Here is a 22,770-nt window from a genome sequence, read left to right on the forward strand (position 1 = left end):
ATCGGGTTATTGTTGTTGTGAGCCATCTTTTCAGAGGCTCCTTCTGTTATCATGCTGTTAACTGGGTTCAGATCACAAGTTGTACGGTGTGATTGGTGTGGCTGGTATGAGTCTTACCCGGGATTCAAAATCCTTCCTTATTGTGTACGCTCGTCCGGGCACAGTATCCTGAGGCTTGGAGGAGGGTCATAGGGGGAGGAGCCAGTGCACACCAGCTAGTCCTAAAGCTTTTACTTTGTGCCCAGTCTCCTGCGGAGCCGCTATTCCCCATGGTCCTTTCGGAGTCCCCAGCATCCACTACGGACTATGAGAAATAGAATTATCGGTAAGTCAATTCTTATTATTATTATTTGTCATTCTCGTTTCAGAGATATGAGATTGCGTGAAGTATGGATCTTTTAAATCAATCAATTTATTGGAAAGGTGCTTGGTTTAATTTTTGAGAAGCATTGTGTATTACTGTTACAACTTTCTGATCTATTTGCTGTATCTTGTTTTGTGGGTGGAAAATGGTTACTATTGTCATAGGGAAAGAAGTCAAAACGTCAAATTTTCTGTTACTGTTTAAATTATGAATTTGTTAATCTGATCTTCGAAACCTGTAACAGTATAACGAGTCTGAGTCTAGAATAACCAAATTTTAATGTTATATTTTTAAGATCGTCTTTACTAACCAATGCATTTGGAGTGTTGCAGATATAAACTACTGTAGCTATTACTCTAAATGAGCTATGACTACCATTACTTTGGTGAAGACTGGAAGCTGTGAAGGGATCACAACATTGAAGCCCATTGTGTGCTCGCTGCAGGCCTGGTTCTATATCCCTCTATGGGAGTCGTGGACACCTATAGAGGGGGAATCACCTACCTCGGCAGTATTCCGAAGGCAGTATGGTGACCCTGTCGGAATCCTGGCGCCAGTATTAAGACAGCCGGGATCCCGACGAGCGGTATGTGCTGTGAAGATACTGAAGAGAAGGGCCATAACCTTCTGAGGGAATCAGTATGTGAAATTTGTAATGCAAAGGTTTGATTGGTATAGTCAGGAAAGCACTTTGCAAATCTAAGGATGAAAGACCATCTACTGGCAAATCAACTGGTGGCCTGTTTTTACAAGAAAGATCTGGCAAGCAGTGTATTGATTCAATAAGTTTAAACCTAGCACAGCTCTATAATTAACTAAGGTTTTGTCTGAATATGTCCACATTTTAACTCCCTAATTGAAACTGCTCACTTTTTAGTTTTTTAATTCATCATGATTATGTAATTACAAATTTTACAACCAGCAATGAAACCAACACATTGCAATAATATGGTTTGCTCCTATACACAGATAAAGAGGAGGCAATAAAGAGAACAAATAAGGGAGGAAAAAAAAACCCCAAGACGGAATCTCTCCAGCAGATAGTTTTATTTTGTTAAAATAGAAAAACTATTTACATTTAGTTTTGATAGAATATAAAGGAGTTCTATTTTGAGGGCGATATAGAGTTAGATTGCACATTTTGTTATAAGGTAGCAATATTTAGTTTCTTTTTGGAACACTGGCCATGGAAAGAGGTGGCACCTGTTCATTTTGTTTCAGACAAATTAGAAAAGGTGTTAGAAGCTCTGCATCTTTTTACCGATCTATACTGAAAATCACTTGTTGGGTTCTTTTGTGGGTTTTTTTTTTGGAGTGTATCTATAAACCTTTATTATATTCCATATGACTCCTGCAATTTGTTATATTTCTGGAATTGCTGCTGTATTGTTAAGATCACGGTAATCTTTTTTTCTAATGTACATGCGATTTACCTACTGACTGTACGTTTTGTCTTGATGCAAAAGCTTCATTAAAAATGTTTATTATTTTTATTTTTTTTAGTTACTCAGCTCTGCATCTATATAATAATCTGCTAGTAGAGATAGGGAATCGTGGTGCAAGCCACCTCTCCAACAGCTCCCATAACAGTCAGCAGCGGGACAAGCCTGGAGAGACAACTACTCTGCATCGGGAGATAGATCCGAGTGGGGGGCAGGATAAGTAGGACCGAGGTGACCTCAGCAAATACTGGGTCTGTTATGCCAGTATAAAAATATCACAAAATAATTTTGTTACAGTTTGTAAAATAAACTTAATACAATAAGTAAATTGCTTCTCCTATTCTTATGCTAATGTATTTGAACCAAGTTTTAGTGATGATTCTCTTGTTGATAGAAAAAGTCCCATAACACAGAAATGGAAATCTAACCAACATTTTATATTCATTATTTTATAAAAGAGAACAAAATAAGTAAATGATCGTTAAACCTAGTGGTGATAAGGAATCAAAGCAGTTTGTGACTGTGCAAAGTTTCTTAATGCATATACCAGTTGTAAAATGGTCTGAAACATGATCTGAAGTCATTCAGTTCCCATCTTTTGGGTTTCTCACAATTATTTTCTCTCTAAGTTCCTGAAATCTAAGTTTCAAGATTTTGCAAAACTAAATTTGATAAGAAAATGTGTTGAATGGGACAATAAAATATTAATTTAGTTTCTGTACTTTTAGAATTTAAAAACAAATACAGGTCATCAATTTGTGTTTAAATTATCACACAACATAATTACCTACATACAAATAGGAGCCAGTAATAGGTTTTCTAAAGTATGTGGCGTTTGAATAAAAAACAGTACGTAAAATATTATTCCTTTATTCACAATTTCTCAACTACAGAGAGGCATGGAATTAGCCCAACATGTGAATGGTAAAAGTGGGCTGATCTCTGTCTCTCCAGTGACGGCAGAGACAACCAGAGGAGTGGTGTGAGGACTCCTAACACACACGCTACACACTTTCAGATAGATAAATGCAATCCTTTTATCCATAAATATTATGTATACAAAACAAATTCAAATGATAAAATAGATCCATACATAAGTGTTTAATTACCCCATATCCTTGTGTGGTGTTTCCTGGTCTTTGATATTAATTTCACCAGATGAGAACTCAAGCAAGTGCCTATTGTGGCGAACAGTACTGACTTCTACATCAAAGGGACCAGGGCTAGACTGAAGTATACTAAAAAAAAGTACATAATATTAAAATCAATTTTTTTAAGCTAAAATAATATTAGTTAGCTCACATTTAAGTCATAATATCATATCAAACAAGATACCAATACTAAACTACAACAAAGTTAGATTTATGGTTTACTAAAGAGCTCTCATTCTTTTTGCTTAAACAAGTTAAAGCACTCAGAGGGGAATTCAATTGTGGGCAAATGTATTTGACTGCTAAATCAGCGCGACAGCTGCCGTGCTTTATGGCAACGGGATCTCACACAAAAATGTTTACAACCCCATAGGATAGAGAGTACTTTTGGGGGAATTGGCCAGGCAAGGGTGCGAGAACGGCTTCCATTGCCAGCGTTTGCACCCTGTGGCAACAGCAATTGGCACCCTTTGCCCACAATTGAATACTACTCTTCAGTGGATATGATCATCATCATCATCAGTTAAGTTTTTTCTTCTTCCAGGGATGTGAGCAATTTTATAATGAAAAACAGGTCAGCAACTACATATTGTACTGCATCTGTAATTCATTTAAACAACAGTAAAAAAAATGTGATCATTTGAGATGTGGACCTAGCATTAAACTATATTGATGTTACCAATCAAAAAAATAAAATAGTGATACCACCCCTTGTTAGAATTGACAAATTGCACTCACAAAAGAAAATCTCCATAGTAACTTGGGAGTTCCTTTTCCAAGCCTAAGGTCTTGTCACAGGTTTCCTGTCTCAAGTACTCTAACTTGTGCAGTCTTGTATAGCCACGCTTTACGGCAGCCTGATCTTGCACAAAAGTGTCCGCAGCCCCACAGGGAGGTGAACACTTCTGTGCAAATTCTGGATTCGGCTGGGCAGACGAAGAGTGTGAGATGGGGTTCCATTGCCGGCGTTTAAACGCCACGGCAACTCGCACGAAATTGAATTCCCCCCAATGTTTTTTTTTTCTATTTTCCATTACATAATTGATTAACATGACATGAGAGTATGTAACATGACACTTTGTTGATGTTATACAGATCTACTGAAGTGAAATAGAGGTTAAGACCGATGAATTATCCTTGTGATGAATGCATACAATGTTTATTACAAGGTAAGCATTATTGTAATTTTATGTAATCCTAAATTCTGAAAAGACTGCACAAACTAGTTTATTTATTTTTTGATCCCAACTTGCACAATGGGGTTCTCACATTTTAAATTGATATTGTACACACAAACAGTAAATTACCTAATGGGATTGAAATTAATCACTAAAAATAAAGCCACCATCAGCAGGCAGACAGCTCTCCTTTTTGGAGCAGTCACTTTAAGTTTCTGATTCTGCAGGAAAAAAACAGATAAAATGAATTAACAATACTGTACATGTCTCAATTCTGTCATCAGCTTTGTTATATGATATAGGTGACATAAATAGGTATAATATATGATGAAAATTATGAAGATTAGCTGAAACCCATTTTTAATCACCTCAGATACAACTTCTTCCAGCAATTTCTGCAAGGACCCATTTTCTTTCTTAAGCATCTCGTTCTCGGACAAAGCTGCTCGCAGACGCACTTCTAAGCCCTGCATATACTCCTTTTTCTTCCTTCTAGACTGAAACGCTGACTCGCGGTTTTTAATCATCCTTTGCTGTCTCCGCATCAAATTTATCTATTTGAACAACAAGTTTGAAACATAATTATTACTTGCGTTATATTTTACAGTACAACACAACTACAGAATATTAGTGTAACATCAGTGTATACAATTAGGCATAATGATATACGTAAAAAATATAAAGACCATAAAAAGTCCACAGTTCAATCCATGTATATGTAAATGCCAAGTCTTCCAGATAACATATGAACAACTGATAGACCACACCAGTGATTCCGAAACATTCTTGAAATATGGCACCCTAGAGTAACAGCATTGTTTTCAAGACACCTATAGTCCAAAAGTTTCTTATTAATAAATGAAAAAAATAAATTAAAAGCTAAATAAAAACATAAATAAATAAAATAAAGTAAGTAAATTGTGCATACTTGTCAAGGGCCCCATACACTACAACGATTTTGCACGATTTCAGACGATTTCGACCTTTCGGGCCAATAAATCTGATGAAAAGTGTCAAATTGTATGCGTTTTGCAATATCCCTTATAGTGTAAGTCGGAGCCCTTAGGTCGTTGGTGCTGCAATAATGATATATCGGAAATGGATGGAAAAAAAAGGATTTTAATTTTCTCGTAGTCCATAAGGGATATTGGGTAATCTAGTACGATGGGGGGATATAGACGAGGTCCAAAGGAGCTGGTGCACTTTAAATTTCTTCACTGGGAGTGCTGGCTCCTCCCCTCTATGCCCCTCCCACAGGCAGTTATAGGTAAAAACATGCCCGCAGGAGAAAGAACATACAGTACATGAGAGAAGGAAACATGACAACAAAGAGTGGTGAGATTTATAAACCAGCACACCACTAACATACAACGACCAGCAACGGCTGGAAACAACAGCTGAACAGGAACCACATAAAAGAGACCCTGCAGAAAAGTCCACGCACTGAGGAGGGCGCCCAATATCCCTTATGGACTACGAGAAAAGGATTTACCGGTAGGTAATTAAAATCCTAATTTCTGTAGCATCCATAAGGGATATTGGAGAATCTAGTACGATGGGGGCGTCCCAACGCATCCAGAACGGGCGGGAACGTGCGGAGACTGCTGCAGCACCACCTGCCCAAACTGGGTATCCTCTTTGGCGAGAGAATCAAATTTGTAGAACTTCACAAAGTTGTTCTTCCCCGACCAGGTAGCAGCTCGGCACAGTTGCAAGGCCGAGTCTCCATGGGCAGCCGCCCAGGAAGAGCCCACTGATCTTGTAGAGTGGGCCTTCAGAGACTTCGGAAAAGGTAAGGCTGCCAACACATAGGCCTGTTGGATAGTAAGCCTAATCCAACGAGCAATGGACTGCTTCGAAGCAGGACAAGTTTTTTTAGGCGCATCAGAGAGCACGAACAAGGAATCAGTCTTTCTGATCAGACCTGTTCGCTTGACATAGATTTTCAAGGCACGCACAGCATCTAATGCCTCCGGAGGAGCAGAAGTATCAGAACTGGACGGAACCACAATAGGTTGATTGAGGTGAAACACGGAGACAACCTTTGGCAGGAACTGCTGTCTAGTCTGGAGCTCCGCTCTGTCCTCGTAAAAGACCAAGGGGTTCATTCTGACCTAATCGCTCGCTGCAGTTCTTCACAGCACAGCGATCAGGTCAGAACTGCCGTAGGCAGCAAAAAAGGAGGTTGTATGTGGTGTATCCCCTGCAAGAAGATCTGAACTTCTGACAACACTTCCAATTTCTTCTGGAAGAAAATGGAGAGAGCTGAAATCTGGACCTTAATAGAACCCAGACGTAAGCCCTTATCCACACCAGCCTGCAGGAAACAAACGTCCCAAGTGGAACTCTGCAGGGAGATACGTGCGTTCCTCGCACCAAGAGACATATATTCTCCAGATATGATAGTGTATTGACGTCACAGGTTTCCTGGCCTGAACCATGGTAGCAATAACCTTCTTGGAAAGGCCCTTGTGAGCTAGGATGTTCTGCTCAACCTCCATGCCAGCAAACGAAGTCGACGTAAGTCCGGGTAGACAAACGGTCCTTGTTGAAGGAGATCTCTTCTGAGAAGTAGAGGACAAGGGTCTTCGACGGACCATGTCAAGAAGATCCGGGTACCACGCCCTCCGATTCCCTGATGTCTGATGTGCTTGAGCGCCCTTGGGAGCAACGGAATCGGAGGAATTAGGTAGACCAGCCTGTAAGGCTAAGGCGACTTCAGTGCATCTACTGCCCTCGCCTGAGGGTCCCTGGTTTGTGAGCAATACCAATGAAGCTTCTTGTTGAGACGAGAAGCCATCATGTCTATCTGTGGGCAGCCCCACTGGTGGACGATCTGTTGGAATACCTGCTGGTGGAGACCCCACTCTCCCGGGTGGAGATCGTGACGACTCAGGGAATCCGCTTCCCAGTTGTCAACACCCGGAATGAAGATTGCCAACATTGCTCTTGCATTTCTTTCCGCCCAGAGGAGTATTTCTGACTCCTCTTGCATGCGGGCTCTGCTTTTTGTTCCTCCTTGTCGACTGATGTACGCCACTGCTGTGGCGTTGTCCGACTGTACTTGGATCGCGTGATCCTTGTGCAGAGGAGAGGCCTGAAGCAGAGCATTGAGGATCGCCCCGAAGTTCCAGAATGTTGATCGGAAGGAGGAATTTGTGGGCTGACCACCTGCCCTGGAACTGCGCCCCTTGGGTGACAGCTCCCCATCCTCTCAGACTTGCATCCGTTGTGAGGAAGATCCATTACCGGATCCCGAAACTCCGGCCTTCCAGGAGATTGGAGGACTGCAGCCACCACAGGAGGAAAATCCTGGCTTGAGGCGACAGCCGTATTATCTGGTGCATCTGAAGATGTGATCCAGACCACTTGCTCAGTAGATCCAGCTGAAAAGTCCTGGCATGGAACCTCGTATGAGGCGACCATCTTTCCCAACAATCTTATGCAAAGATGGATCGACACTCGAGTAGGTCGGAGCACCATGCAGACCATCTCCTGAAGTGTTCTCACCTTGTGCTCTGGTAGGAACACCTTCTGGGCCACAGTATCCAGCAACATCCCCAGGAACAGGAGCCGCTGAGTCAGCTAAAGGTGGGACTTCTGTAAGTTGAGGATCCACCCATGGCGTGACAAAAGTTGGACAGTGTGGTCGATATGGAGCAACAAAAGATCCCTGGATCTTGCTTTGATCAGAAGATCGTCCATGAACCTGGAGCTTAAACATCATCTCCTCGGAGCTATGGATAGGCCGAAGGGCAGTGCCTGGAATTGGTAGTGATTGTCCAACAGGGCAAACCTCAGGTACGCCTGATGAAGTGGCCAAATCGGAATATGGAGGTAGGCGTCCCTGATATCCAAGGAAACCATGAATTCCCATTCTTCCAGGCCCGAAAGGATTCCATTTTGAACTTGAACACCTTCAGGTAAGGATTCAAGGACTTTAGATTCAAGATGGGCCTTACCGAACCGTCCGGCTTCGGTACCAGAAACAGGTTGGAGTAATAACCCTTGCCTCATTGTGGTATTGGTCCTGGAACAATGATGTGGAACTGGACCAACTTTAGGATGGCCTGTTGCAACGTAACCTGCATATCTTCCAAAGCTGGTAAGCTTGATTTGAAAAATTGTTGGGGAGGAGCACTGTCTAACTCCAGCTTGTAGCCTTGAGAAACGAGATCCCTGACCCAGGTATCCTGGCAGGAAGCCTCCCAGACAGGGATGAAGTGACGCAGTCGAGCTCCCACCTCGAGGTCCCCTCAGGGTGTGTGGGCACCATCATGCTGAGGCCTTAGTGGAAGCAGAACTGGTCATCTGTTCCTGAGAGCTGGAGCTTGCTGGCTTTCTTGGCTTACCTCTGGATCCTCTAGTTGCTTTGGAGGCACCTCTGGCCTTAGATCGAAATCTGTCAGACCGAAATGACTGTACAGATGGCCCCGGGTAGAAGCGTGTCGCCGGCGGGGCCCCAGAGGGGAGAAACGTGCATTTCCCAGGTGTAACTTTGGAAATCCACGTATCCAATTCAACCCCAAAGAGCCATTCCCCTGAAAAGGGGAGGAATTCCACAATGCGTTTGGATTCCTCCTTGAGGGAATCACAGATAACGTGTGTAGTGTCCTGAATGTGCTTTAGGAGGGTCACCATAGTGACCATGGGCATAGCCCCGGAGAGGCCCTCCTGAATTTGAGTGGCCCATGAATGAATGGCATGGGTCATCCAGCAACCCGCAATGACCGGTCTTCGCAAATATACCTGCGGGTAGCATCTATTTTCCTATCCCCAGGATCCTTAATGGTAAAGGAGCCCGGGGCAGGCAGCACCACCTTTTTGGACAGTCGAGAGACAGATACATCAACCCCTGGGGGATCCTCCCAAAATTTCCTACCTTCAGGAGCAAATGGGAAAGTGCGCAAAAACTTTTTTGACACTTGAAATCTTTTGTCTGTATTTTTCCAGGCCAACTTGAATTGGTGTTGCAAAAAAAAAAAAAAAACAATCTCTTAAAAGTATAAGCGCCCTAATGAATAACAGAACACATGTAACATATACATCCCTTATCAGTTGTAGAGATACCTACTGTATAGGCACTCAGAGACAGCAATGAAGCATTGCCGGCTTATTGTGATGATTACATACTGTATACTGTGTTTGTGTATGTATGTATGTATGTATGTATGTATGTATATATATATATATATATATATATATATATATTACTCTGTATATACTGTAATGTACAGTTAATGTATACAGTAGGTATATAATACAGTATACTGCACAGTCTACTGTATATACAGTAATCTCTTTCATTACTGTATATGATTCATTATTTTTGGCTCTTCACAGGATATAACCCATGATAAGAGATGTGGATAAAGAAAAGAGAGTTGAACGATGGATTGAGAGTGGTGAAACATTTCATGATGTCATTTTCACAGATGAATCGTCTGTTGCCCTTGAGCGGATCTCCAGAATGTCACTCCGGAAACGTAACCATATCTCATTAAAACCACGCCCAAAGCATCCATTGCCTCTGTGTACTGTTATTTTAGCGAGGGGATTGTGACGCTCCTTCAGCATTGCCCCGTAGCCTTCAAGACGTCTGCTACTGTATCTCTCACTCCATCTCCGAGCGCTGCCTGCCACGTGGTGGGGGTTCAGTGGCGGCGGCCATTTTGACAGTGTGCTATGCGATCGAGTCCGGTGTACCGTAATGTGCATAGACCTCGCTTATCCCTATCGCCCCTATGTATTTTAGCGAGGGGATTGGGACGCTCCCTCAGCATTGCTCCGTAGCCTTCGACGCCCCTGTGTGTTAGCGAGGGGATTGTGACGCACCTTCAGCACTGCCCCGTTGTCCGCAAAATCTATGTCGTCCATAGCTGAGGGCCTCCATGGGGCAAGGAGTCACAGGCGGTAGCCATTTCGATTGAGTCTGCCCTGCTACAGAATTGTATGTGTACCATATGGTGCATAGAACCTTAACAGTACATCCGCTCCTGCAGCTTTGCCCTGGTTTATGTGAATAAAAAAAATTATAAAGTGTCTGGAAAAAACTAACATGCATTCGTACTGTACAGTACTTTAGGAATCGAACACGGGACTCTGAGTATAGGAAGCGGAACACCACCACTTCGCCACAGACAGATGAATAAATCCATTAGTTTTGATTAAGCCATAATGGCTACGGGATTAGGATGCTAACATACTGTACAATATTCCTAATATCATTAGGCAATAATGCACTTCTAACACGTCCATTTGCATCAGTGTACACTACTGGTTTTATGTTGCTTTGTCTGCGGGATTTGGACGCTTACATATTCCTAAAGTACTGTAAATGGACCATATACTGTATGCTGTACTATTTGCGTCTGTACTGTATATACTGTATTAAATAATGCAGCGTAATGAGACTCTGTACATACTGTATGCAGCGTAACGAGACGCACTAGTAAAGTAGTCCTTACTATACAGTATTTCAGTATTGTATTTTATGGGAGCCCACACGCATGCGCAGTGGTGATTGTAAAAAGCGACATCTGGTGGATGATCGCAGGTATTACACGTAAAGGTAACGCCAAACGTCTGTCTCCGTGCGATTAGATACGCCTCTCTGTGACTAGGCGCGCCTCCCTACGCCCCAGTACGCTGCGTATGCTCGATCGGGACAAACACCTCAGCCACTCAAGATAAAGGTGGCTACATCTGTATTGTTTCTTCAATTTCTTAATCGTCAGGAGTTTCAATTGTGATGATTTGATCTCGATATTTTTAAGTGAAAACAAGAAAATAAACATCCAATGTGTAATATTGTTTTGTATAGTCATCTTTTATATTCAAAAACAGTCCTTATCCCAACAGGAGTGGAAAGAACACCAGAAAAAATGGTCTGTATGAGGTGCGTACCCCAGACTCACACTAAGGGAGAGTATTCGTGCGCATAAAGGTTTCTTTGTATTCCTTCACCCTTTCTGTGGAGCCTTCACCAGCTAACATGCAAAGAGATGCAAACCTAAACTCATTTAAAGATATAGATAAGTCAAATGCATAAAGGTATCTTTTTCCTCTATAGTTACAGCAATTATGGTGCGTACCACACTCAAGAGAAATGAAGCAAAGATGTTCCTATCTGGGTTTCTTTATTCAAATCCACACCCGTCTTAGACTTAAGGACCAGATGTATAGTCAGGTATTCTCAGCAGTTGTTATGTGAAGACAGAAAACAGATAAGCATACACTGTGTGGTATAGTTTTATACAACGCTCTTTATTGTTTGAAGCTATCCTTATCCCATCATAATAAAAGGAAGAATAGATAGAGATCTACACGAGGTGCGTTCCCCAACTCACACTCAAGGTACTGTAAGTATTTGTGCGTAAAAAGGTTTCTTTACTTCTTCACCCTCTCCATGTAACCTTCACCAGATAGTATGCAAAGATGAGCATACCTAAACTCACTTAAAAATATAGATGAGTCAAGTATATAAAGGTATCTTTTCCCCTATTGTTACAGTGTAAAGGATGCGTACCACACTCATGGGAAAGAAAGTAGAAACAGTCGCATCTGGGTTTCTTTTTATATCCACACCCGTCTCAAACACAGGAACCAAGTATATATTTTGATGGTCCCAAAACAAGAAGAAAAGGATGTGCTACTCAATCCATATCTTTTATAAGTTTATTGTACAAAAAATTCCCATAGTTGGGATATAGGAAAAAATACAAACAAAAAAAATCGACAAACATCCATATAAAAATATCAACAAAATGCTTCTTTAAAAATAATTAAGAACATAATCTGCACAAATACAAATGTCCGGACTTCATAAATTGCAGATGATTAAAAAAAATACCTTAATCGTTGTCTTTTAGAGTTGGAAAAGGTTTCACAGTGCCACATTTCAGCTCAACAGGAGCCTTCCTCAAGACATGTTTGTATTTTTTCCTATATCCCAACTATGGGAATTTTTTGTACAAATATCGAGATCAAATCATCACAATTGAAACTCCTGACGATTAAGAAATTGAAGAAACAATACATCTACAACTGATAAGGGACGTATATGTTACATGTGTTCTTTTATTCATTAGGGCGCTTATACTGTAAGAGATTGTCTTTATTTGCAATTTCTGTTTTAGTGGGGTGTGGTGACATTCTGTTAGACAATCATTGTCAGTTAAAGCTGCCTTGCGCACATTTTGAGTTCCCCATTTTCCTGCTGCAACTTGAATAGGTGATCTAACTCTGCAGAATCAGGGAATGAGACATTAGGCTAGTTTTGTGTAAAGAAAAACTACTGCTGTGACGCAGTGTCCTCTAGAGGGAGCTTTAACACTTCCCGTATAGCCAGAATTAGGGGTTCAATACCCAGAGCAGAATCGGTATCCCCACTAACGTGGTCCAAGTCCTCCCCATCCTCATGTATATCCTCATCTGTGTCCGACAGTAGAGCATGCAAACCACGCTTCTGTGGTACTGCATGAGTAGAGGGGGGCTGAGCAACATCTGCCCTAGCAGCTAAATCTGCAACAGCCTGTTGTAGTAGCTGAGTTTTCTGTACATTAGCAGTGAGCTGGGATGACACATCAGATCTCATAGTTTTAAGAGACCCTAGCCAGTGGAGCTCTGGACCCTCTCCCCTGGCCCCATCATGGATTTGTGAAGATTGGCTGCATTGTACACATGAAACAGAATCAGATGATCATGGAGAGAATCTGGTGTGGCATACACTGCACAGCTTTTGTTTACCCGTTTCATAGTAAGCACAATGGCATACACATACACACAGACAGTAATATATTGCAAGCCTGCTCTACTGTATGTGAGAGGAGACACACAGGACACCAGCACACCCTTAGCTGTACAGCCCCAGTGAGGCGGTCAGCTAACTTTATCACAGTAAACACTAATAAATTCTGTCCTCTAGAGGACCCAGATAGTGTACAATAGCGGCTTTCCCCCTTTGCTACACCCTGTACCAGATATCCAGCGTGTCTGAGGAGTCAGGAAGTTCTGTGTGTGCTGTCCATGGCTGCAGTAAGCAGGGGAAGGCACCAAAATGCCTCTGGTCCCGCTCCGAGTTAGCTCTGCCCCCTCCAATGGCGACGGAGCTATAGTTATTATTTATACTGGCAAAGTCTCCTTTCAGCTTAAAAACATCACAAGTGCTAGTCTAAGCGATTGTGAGACAGTCTACACGGGGGATCTTAGCGGGACCCCCCCCCATGAGGATCCCGTACGCCGCGCCCAGTAAACTGGGGGAATCCCCTAGCATGCCCCCGGTTTGTACTCACCCCAGATGTTACCTTCAGGCAGTGTTAGGGGCGTGCGGCGTGCTGCGGCTGTGACAGCCAAGGCGCAGTGCCCCACTGAACAACAAACCCTCAGGACAGTGGTCCTGCAGGGGGGAAGCTCCTCTGCACCTCGTAAGGCCAGTGACCATCCTCCGCCTATCTCCCACGGTGCAGGTATGCTGTTGCCCAAACAGAATACCGAAAATAACAAACAAAAAGAAATTGAAGAAAACTCTCTGAAGCTCAGAGATGTGCACCCTCTCCTGAGGGCACTTTTTTCTAAACTGCCTGTGGGAGGGGGCATAGAGGGTAGGAGCCAGCACACCCAATGAAGAAATTTAAAGTGCACCTTTGGACCCCGTCTATTCCCCCCCATTGTACTAGATTCCCCAATATCCCTTATGGATGCTAGAGAGAATAGGATTTTAATTACCTACTGGTAAATCCTTTTCTCGTAGTCTGTAGAGGATACTGGGGTCCACATTAGTACCATTGGTATAGACGAGTCCACTAGGAGCCTTAGGCACTTTAAGAAATCAATAGTATGCACTGTCTCCTCCCTCTATGCCCCTCCTACCAGACTCAGTTCAGAGACTGTGCCCGAGGAGACGGACACATCCTGAGGAAGGATGTAACAGAAACAGTGGAAAGCCAAGCTAACCAAAACTTGAACAGGAACAGCTGAACCAACAACAATACTTAAAGAAACAGTGCAGGAAACACAAAGCACTGGGCGGGCGCCCAAGTATCCTCTACAGACTACGAGAAAAGGATTTACCGGTAGGTAATTAAAATCCTATTTTCTCTTACATTCTAGAGGATACTGGGGTCCACATTAGTACCATGGGTATGTACTAAAGCTCCCAAACCCATGTGGGAGAGTGCTGAGGTTCCTGCAGAACTGATTGACCAAACAGAAGGTCATCAGAGGCCAAAGTATCGAACTTGCAGAACATAGCAAACGTGTTCGAACCTGACCAAGTAGCTGCTCGACAGAGCTGTAAAGCCGAGACACCCTGGGCAGCCGTCCAGGAAGAACCAACTGACCTAGTAGAGTGGGCCTGTACAGAAATTTGGAACCGGCAAACCTGCCGTAGAATAAGCATGCTGGATAGTAAGCATGATCCAGTGAGCAATAGACTGCTTTGAAGCAGGACACCCAATCTTATTGGGATCATAGAGAACAAACAGCAAGTCTGATTTCCTATGACGAGCTGTCCGTTTCACATAAATCTTCAAAGTCCTCACAACATCCAAGGACTTGGAGGTAGAGGAGGTGTCGGTAACCACAATATGTTGGTTGATATGAAAAGCAGACACCACCATTGGGAGAAATTGCTGACGAGTTCCGAGTTCAGGTCTATCCTCATGAAATATCAAATAGGGGCTCTTGTGAGACAACGCCCCCAGTTCCGACACATGCCTGGCTGAAGCCAAGGCAAACAGTGTCTTTCATGTAAGAAACTTTACGTCCACCTCCTGTAAGGGCTCAAACCATTCTGATTGGAGGAACTGCAACACCACGTTGAGATCCCAAGGTGCCGTGGGAAGCACAAAGGGCGGTTGGATATGCAGAAAACCCCTCAAGAACGTCTGAACCGCAGGGAGAGAAGTCAATTGTTTCTGGAAGAAAATGGATAAGGCCGAAATCTGGACCTTCAAGGAGCCCAGACATAGGCCCACATCCACACCTGACTGCAGAAAAAGCAGAAAACGTCCCAATTGAAAATTCCACCGCAGGAAATTTCCTGTTCTCACACCAAGAGACGTATGGTTTCCGAATACGGTGGTAATGCATAGACATTACCCCCTTTCTGGCATGGATCAAAGTCGGAATAACCTTGTCCGGGATCTCTTTCCGAGCTAGAATCTGACGCTCAACCTCCATGCCGTCAAACATAGCCGTGGTAAGTCTTGATAGACGAACGGCCCCCGGCCCCTATTGCAGGAGACCCTCTCGAAGAGGTAGAGGCCATGGATCCTCCAGGAGCAGTTCCAGTAGATCTGCGTACCAAGCCCATCTTAGCCAGTCCGGGGCAATGAGAATTACTTGAACCTTTTCCCTTTTTATTCTTTTGAGAACCTTTGGGATCAATGGAAGAGGTGGAAACACATAAATCATCTGGTAGCCCCATGGGGTTGCCAGAGCGTCCACCGCCACTGCTTGTGGGTCCCTTGACTTGGAACAATGCTACCTGAGCTTCTTGTTTAGACGAGAGGTCATCATGTAAATCTGTGGAATCCCCCACCGATGTATTAAGCACCCAAACACTTCCGGGTGAAGAGTCCACTCTCCTGGGTGGAGGTTGTGTCTGCTGAGGAAGTCTCCTTCCCAGTTGTCTACTCCCGGAATGAAGATTGCCGACAACGCCACAGTGTGTATTTCTGCCCCGAGAAGAATTCTTGTTACCTCTGATGGCTGCTCTGCTCTTCGTTCCGGCCTGTCAGTTTATGTACGTTACTGCTGTCACATTGTCCGACTGAACTTGAATGGCGTGATCTTGAAGAAGATGTGATGCCTGTAGAAGGGCGTTGTATATGGCCCTTAGCTCCAGAACGTTGATCGGAAGGATGGTTTCCTGACTTGACCATTTTCCTTGGAGCTGTTTCCCCTAGGTGACTGCTCCCCAACCTCTGAGGCTTGCGTCTATGGTTAGCAGAATCCAATTTTGAATCCCGAACCTTCGACCCTCGGTCAGGTGAGAAGTCTGAAGCCACCACCGAAGAGAAATCCTGACTTAGGGCGACAGACGTATCCTCTGGTGCATGTGAAGATGCGATCCGAACCATTTGTCCAACAGATCCAGCTGGAATGGCCTTACGCGAAACCTTCCATACTGCAGAGCCTCGTAAGAGGCTACCATCTTCCCCAGAAGGTAAATGCATAGATGCACCGATATCCGGGTTGGTTTTAGAACATCCCGCACCATTGACTGGATTACCAATGCCTTTTCCAACGGAAGGAATACCTTCTGTTCCTCCGTATCCAGTATCATCCCCAAGAATAGAAGCATCCATATAGGTTCCAGGTGGGATTTTGGTAGGTTCAGAATCCACCCGTGATCCTGGAGTAGTCGGGATGAGAGGGCAATGCTGTCCAACAACCTCTCCCTGGATGGTGCTTTTATCAGCAGATCGTCCAGGAACAGAATTATGTTCACTCCCTGTTGGCGGAGAAGCATAATTTCTGCCATGACCTTGTGAACACCCTCAGTGCTTTAGAAAGGCCAAATGGCAGGGCCTAGAACTGGTAGTGAAAGTCCTGTAAAGCAAACCATAGAGAAGTCTGATGAGGCATCCAGATCGGAATATGAAGGGATGCATCCTTGATATCCAAAGACACCAGGAATTCCCCCTCCTCCAGACCTGAGATTACCGCTCTCAGAGAATCCATCTTGAATTAGCAAACCCGGAAGTGCGGGTTCAGTGATTTATGATTTAAAATGGGCCTTACCGAACCGTCTGGTTTCGGAACCACAAACAGGTTGGAATAGCAACCCCTGTTTTGTAGCTGATGTAGAACTGGGACAATGACCTGGGTCGGTACCAGCTTTTGAATTGCCTCTTGTAGGATTATACTTGCTTCCTTAGAAGCTGGTAAGCCTGACTTGAAGAATCTGTGAGGTGGGAGTTCTTGAAACTCCAGTCTGTAACCCTGGGCAATAATTTTTGACCCAGGGATATAGCCATGAAGTTACACCGTCATGCTGAAGGCTTTGAAGAAGCAGAACCTGAGCTCCGCTCCTGTGAACCTGCAGTTGCCGGTTTCTGGGATTACCTCCAGCACCTCTGAAGACTGTAGAGGAACCACAGGATGTATTTTTAAATTTGGCTGTCCGAAAGGACTACAACTTTGGAGCAGAGGAGCACTTCCTAGCTGGGGGTGCTGCGGAAGGAAGATATGCAGACTTACCCGCAGTAGACTTGGATATCCACGTATCCAGTTCATCTACAAACAAAGGCTCACCTGTGAAAGGTAGGCTCTCCACGCCTTTCCTGGAATACGCGTCCACAGTCCACTGGCGTATCCATAAGCCTCTTCATGCTGACACTGCCATGGCCGTGACGCGTGCGTTGAGCAGGCCTATTTCATTCATGGCCTACACCATAAAATTTGCAGAGTCTAGTATATGTTGCAGGAGCAAAACGATCTCACCCATGTGTAGAGACACCAAATCATCAATTAGGTTACCTGACCATTTTGCAATGGCCCTAGTGATCCATGCACAAGCAATAGTGGGTCTCTGGGCCACACCTGCAGCTTGTCACGAACCGGTCTCTCACCTTTGCGGGTTCTGGGGTTCATCCATTGCCAGTGCGGTTGCTTGCGGTGCTGTGCGCCCGTGTGGGGACACGGCGTGATCAATGGCACAGGTAATGCAGAGTCTGGGAACTGTGAGTGCGGGGACCAAATGGCCTAAGGCACTGCGGTGTGTCTGCTGTATAGGAGGTGGCCATGTTGGAGACCAAATAGCTAATACAGAGCACTTGTGAAAACACCTGTGGGCAGGTGTAAACCAATCCCGTGCTTGTGCTGCCTTTAAGTAGGCTGGGATTATGTTACTCTGGGCCAGTGCTTTGTTGTATCAACGCTGTGCTCTAGCTCTGAGCTCTCTCCGTGCATTCCTGTGTGATTCCCGTGGTCCAGATATCGCCTCCGTTCCCAGAGGTCCGTCTGCAGCCTTCACTGCTGAAAGATCCACCGGCTCTCCGCTGTGCTGTCAGTTAATTGCACTCCTATTGGAAATAGTTGGATTCCCAGTGTCCTGCATGAGGTTACCTTGTCAGTCTGCCTATCATTCAAAGTCTGGAGGATTCCGTTTCTCTCAGCTGTTCGTTTGTTCAACTCTGCATTTAACCCATTCATCACCTTGTCTTCTACTACAGTTTCACAGTGATCTCCGGAACCCGCAAGTAACCCAATTCAGTACTTTTATTTGCTATGTTGTCATTACAAGGATAATTCATCACTGTCTCTCAGTTAACTCTCAAAACTCCATTGCCAATTCTTAGTTAATTCTCCATGTCTGCATTAACCAGTTAAACACAATCTGCAGTTCAGCATCAAAGCTTGTTTATATTTGCTATGTTGTCATAACAAGGATAATTCATCACAGTCTCTCAGTTAACTCTCAAAACTCCATTGCAAATCCTTACAGTTATCTCTTCATGTCTGCATTATCCAGTTAATCACATTCTGCAGTTCAGCATCAAAGCTTGTTTATATTTGCTATGTTGTCATAACAAGGATAATTCTTCACAGTCTCTCAGTTAACTCTCAAAACTCCATTGCAAATCCTTACAGTTATCTCTTCATGTCTGCATTATCCAGTTAATCACATTCTGCAGTTCAGCATCAAAGCTGGTTTATATTTGGACAATTCAACATTTATTCATCAGCTTGTTTTGCATATGTTTCCATGAACATTTCTTTTATTTATTTTTGAGTTTTCTCTTGCATATTATTCCTGCAATACTTCAGTATAATATGATGATTAACAACTTGTCAGTTAACCCTTTACTGAATTGTTATTTTGAATAAATATATGAATCGGAACTTTCTTCGTCCTCCCTGCTTTCTTCATAGCCCAGCACCTACACCTGTGGTTGGTTCCGGGTTAACGGATTCACAAAAACACCCGGACCTGACAGTAAGCACTGGCACATGGATCCGTCAAGTGACCAATTCGCAGGAGGCGGTGCTACGTCAGATATCCTTTCCCGTCTGGAAAACCAGGAGTCTATACAGACACAAATAGTGCAGTTTATGCAAACTATGGCAGACCGTTTAGAGACTCTCCATACGGCTATTAAAACGTCCCAAGTCCAGAGTCCAACCCCGGATGTCCCAGTTACCACTACAGCTTCTCCTGTGACGCTGCCTACGTCTCGCTTGCAGTTACCCTCTCCGAGTAAGTTTGACGGAACTCCAAAACTTTGCAGAGGATTCCTGAATCAATGCGAGATCCAGTTCGAACTGATGTCCGCCAGTTTCCCATCAGCTCGTTCTAAGGTCGCATATATTATTGCCCTCCTCTCCGGTCAGGCTCTGGAGTGGGCATCACCATTATGGGAGAGAGGTGATCCTATCCTCTCGAATTACAAAGAGTTCGTATCTTCCTTCCGGAGAATCTTTGACGAACCAGGCAGGACCACCTCAGCATCCTTGGAGATTCTCCGTCTACGTCAAGGTTTACGTCCTGTCAGTCAATATATTATTCAGTTTCGCACGTTGTCTTCAGAGTTAAACTGGAATGAGGAGGCCCTGATCGCCACGTTTTGGAATGGACTTTCAGAAAGAATCAAGGATGATTTAACTATCCGGGATGTGCCAATTAAACTGGATGAATTGATTTCTCTCTGTAACAAACTTGATCTACGTTACAGGGAGCGATGTTTAGAGAAATCCAGGGCAGAGCGATCCACGTGATCATCCTAGACCTCGACAAGATTCTCCATCACAGTCTCCAGTAATGACTGAAGAACCTATGCAGATTGGGCGCTCTCGCCTCACAGAGGAGGAACGACTTCGTCGTCGACAGGGTAACCTCTGCATGTACTGTGGGTCCTCCGAACATTTAGTTAAATTCTGCAAACTCCGACCGGGAAACTCTCGCCTCCTAGCTTATTCAAGAGAGGTTAAGCTAGGAGTTACTTTAGAATCACGTTCTGGGAAAGAGCCGACCTTGTCTATTCAATTAGAAGTTCCAAGTTCTACAGTGAAAGTTTCAGCTCTCCTAGATTCCGGGGCAGCCGAGAACTTCATCTCCTCAGCCTTTGTCATACGGTCTAAAGTTCAAACCATGCCTCTGGAAGCAGCAGTTGCCGTTACAGTAGTGGATGGAAGTCGAATTCCAGATGGTATAATTACTCATCGAACCGTATGTCTCAAGATGAAAGTTGGTGAGCTCCATTCCAAATACCTCTCCTTCTACGTGATTCCCAAAGCCTCTCAAGATGTGATACTTGGTTTACCTTGGCTGCAGAAACATAATCCTCAACTTAATTGGCAAACCATGGAAGTCCTTTCATGGGGTAAATCTTGTACCAAGGACTGTGTAGCTACAATTGTACCTCTTCGGTCAATTAGCCTTTCCGATCTACCTCCGGTGTATCAATCCCTTGCGGATGTTTCCAGTAAGCAAGCAGCAGACTCTCTACCTCCTCATCGTGAATGGGACTGCCCAGTCGTCCTGGTTCCGGGCAAGACCCCTCCTAGGGGACAAATTCATCCGCTATCCATCCAAGAGACGCGAGCTTTCCGGGATTGGTCCACTCCTACAACTCTCAAGGGGATTCAGCGATTTCTTGGCTTTGCTAATTTCTATAGGAGATTCATTAAGAATTATTCTACGTTAGCTGCTCCTATCACAGCCCTAACTCGCAAGGGAGCAAATCCTACGAACTGGTCTTCTGAAGCAATCAAAGCCTTCTCTGATTTAAAGCAAGCCTTTGTGTCAGCCCCCATTCTTCGACAGCCTGATTTGAATCGTCCCTTTCTACTAGAGGTGCATGCATCTACAGAAGCAGTAGGAGCTGTGTTGTCACAAGTCTTTGAAGATAAAAAGGTCCATCCCTGCGGATATTTCTCCCGTAAGTTCCTCCCGGCAGAACGTAATTATGCAATCGGTGAGCAAGAGTTACTTGCCATCAAGTTGGCATTTGAGGAGTGGAGATACCTTCTAGAAGGAGCTCAACATCGCATTACAGTTTATACTGATCATAAGAATCTTCTGTATCTGCAGTCAGCTCAGTGTTTGAATCCACGACAAGCTCGATGGGCGCTTTTCTTCTCACGATTTGATTTCAAACTCACCTATCGTCCAGGGTCTCAGAACAAAAAGGCAGATGCCCTTTCCCGGTCCTTTGCTTCTTCTGAATTAAATGATGCTACCACGAATCAAGCCATTGTGAATCCTACGTCCTTTTTAATGACTCGAACCTCTCCAGTTCCTCCGCCTGGCAAGACCTTTGTCGCCACAAGTCTCCGAAAACGGCTGCTTACCTGGGCTCACTCCTCTTCCTTCATGGGTCATCCTGGGGTTCTAAAGACTCTCAAATTTATTCAACAGTCTTATTGGTGGCCACGTCTCAAAGCCGATGTCCAAGAGTTTATAGCAGCATGTCCTAAATGTGCCCAACATAAGAGTCCAAGAAGTTCTCCACCAGGGTTTCATCCATTGCCAGCCCTAGAGGTTCCAGCAGCAGATCAAGAGCTTCAACGTCTATCTAGCATCTGAAGTTGTGTACGTAAGTCCTTGGTCAAAACTTTCGCTCGTTATAAATCTTTTGTAGATAGAAAACGTAAAACTGTACCGAATTACAAAGTGGGAGACCAAGTTTGGATTTCTACGCGCAATCTCAAGTTCAAAGTTCCTTCTAAGAAATTTGCTCCCAAGTTCATTGGTCCATTTCCCATTGTAAAGGTACTCAACCCTGTGTCATACAAAGTCAAGTTGCCACCGTCTTTGAGAATTCCTAACGCCTTTCATACATCTTTACTGAAGCCTTTGATTCTCAATAAGTTCCTTACTACCCAGTCCAAATCTCCTAAAGTTCACTCTTTGCAGAATGAGGAATTTGAAGTTAAAGAGATTGTGGACTTACGTTTCCGATATGGACGTTTACAGTTTCTGGTCGACTGGAAGGGTTACGGTCCGGAGGAGAGATCCTGGGTTTTCTCTGAAGATGTTCAAGCTCCAAGTCTGGTACAGAAATACTTCTCCAAAAATCCTGACAAGGTTCAAAGGTGTTCGGAGACCACCCGTAGAAGAGGGGGTACTGTCACGAACCGGTCTCTCACCTTTGCGGGTTCTGGGGTTCATCCATTGCCAGTGCGGTTGCTTGCGGTGCTGTGCGCCCGTGTGGGGACACGGCGTGATCAATGGCACAGGTAATGCAGAGTCTGGGAACTGTGAGTGCGGGGACCAAATGGCCTAAGGCACTGCGGTGTGTCTGCTGTATAGGAGGTGGCCATGTTGGAGACCAAATAGCTAATACAGAGCACTTGTGAAAACACCTGTGGGCAGGTGTAAACCAATCCCGTGCTTGTGCTGCCTTTAAGTAGGCTGGGATTATGTTACTCTGAGCCAGTGCTTTGTTGTATCAACGCTGTGCTCTAGCTCTGAGCTCTCTCCGTGCATTCCTGTGTGATTCCCGTGGTCCAGATATCGCCTCCGTTCCCAGAGGTCCGTCTGCAGCCTTCACTGCTGAAAGATCCACCGGCTCTCCGCTGTGCTGTCAGTTAATTGCACTCCTATTGGAAATAGTTGGATTCCCAGTGTCCTGCATGAGGTTACCTTGTCAGTCTGCCTATCATTCAAAGTCTGGAGGATTCCGTTT

General features: G+C 44.3%; 1 protein-coding gene and 1 long non-coding RNA gene across 6 annotated transcripts in view; one reads left to right on the forward strand and one right to left on the reverse strand.

The window, feature by feature from the left end:
• Positions 1 to 9,655, forward strand: part of LOC134957987 (uncharacterized) — a 197,425-nt gene extending 187,770 nt beyond the window's left edge. The window contains exons 2-3 of the long non-coding RNA XR_010186825.1: positions 4,053 to 4,126; positions 9,479 to 9,655. This is a non-coding gene — a long non-coding RNA (uncharacterized LOC134957987). The remainder of the gene's footprint in view (positions 1 to 4,052; positions 4,127 to 9,478) is intronic.
• The window catches only part of ATF6 (activating transcription factor 6), a 568,366-nt gene that overhangs the window by 257,930 nt on the left and 287,666 nt on the right, over positions 1 to 22,770 (reverse strand). For all 5 annotated transcript variants that reach the window (XM_063940277.1, XM_063940274.1, XM_063940273.1 and 2 more), the window contains exons 8-10: positions 4,504 to 4,689; positions 4,265 to 4,356; positions 2,916 to 3,044 (exon numbers count right to left, since the gene is read on the reverse strand). In XM_063940277.1, the coding sequence (XP_063796347.1) occupies positions 2,916 to 3,044; positions 4,265 to 4,356; positions 4,504 to 4,689 (407 nt within the window). The remainder of the gene's footprint in view (positions 1 to 2,915; positions 3,045 to 4,264; positions 4,357 to 4,503; positions 4,690 to 22,770) is intronic.

Source organism: Pseudophryne corroboree, chromosome 9 (genome assembly GCF_028390025.1).
Source record: "Pseudophryne corroboree isolate aPseCor3 chromosome 9, aPseCor3.hap2, whole genome shotgun sequence".
NCBI classification, from domain to species: Eukaryota; Metazoa; Chordata; class Amphibia; order Anura; family Myobatrachidae; genus Pseudophryne; species Pseudophryne corroboree.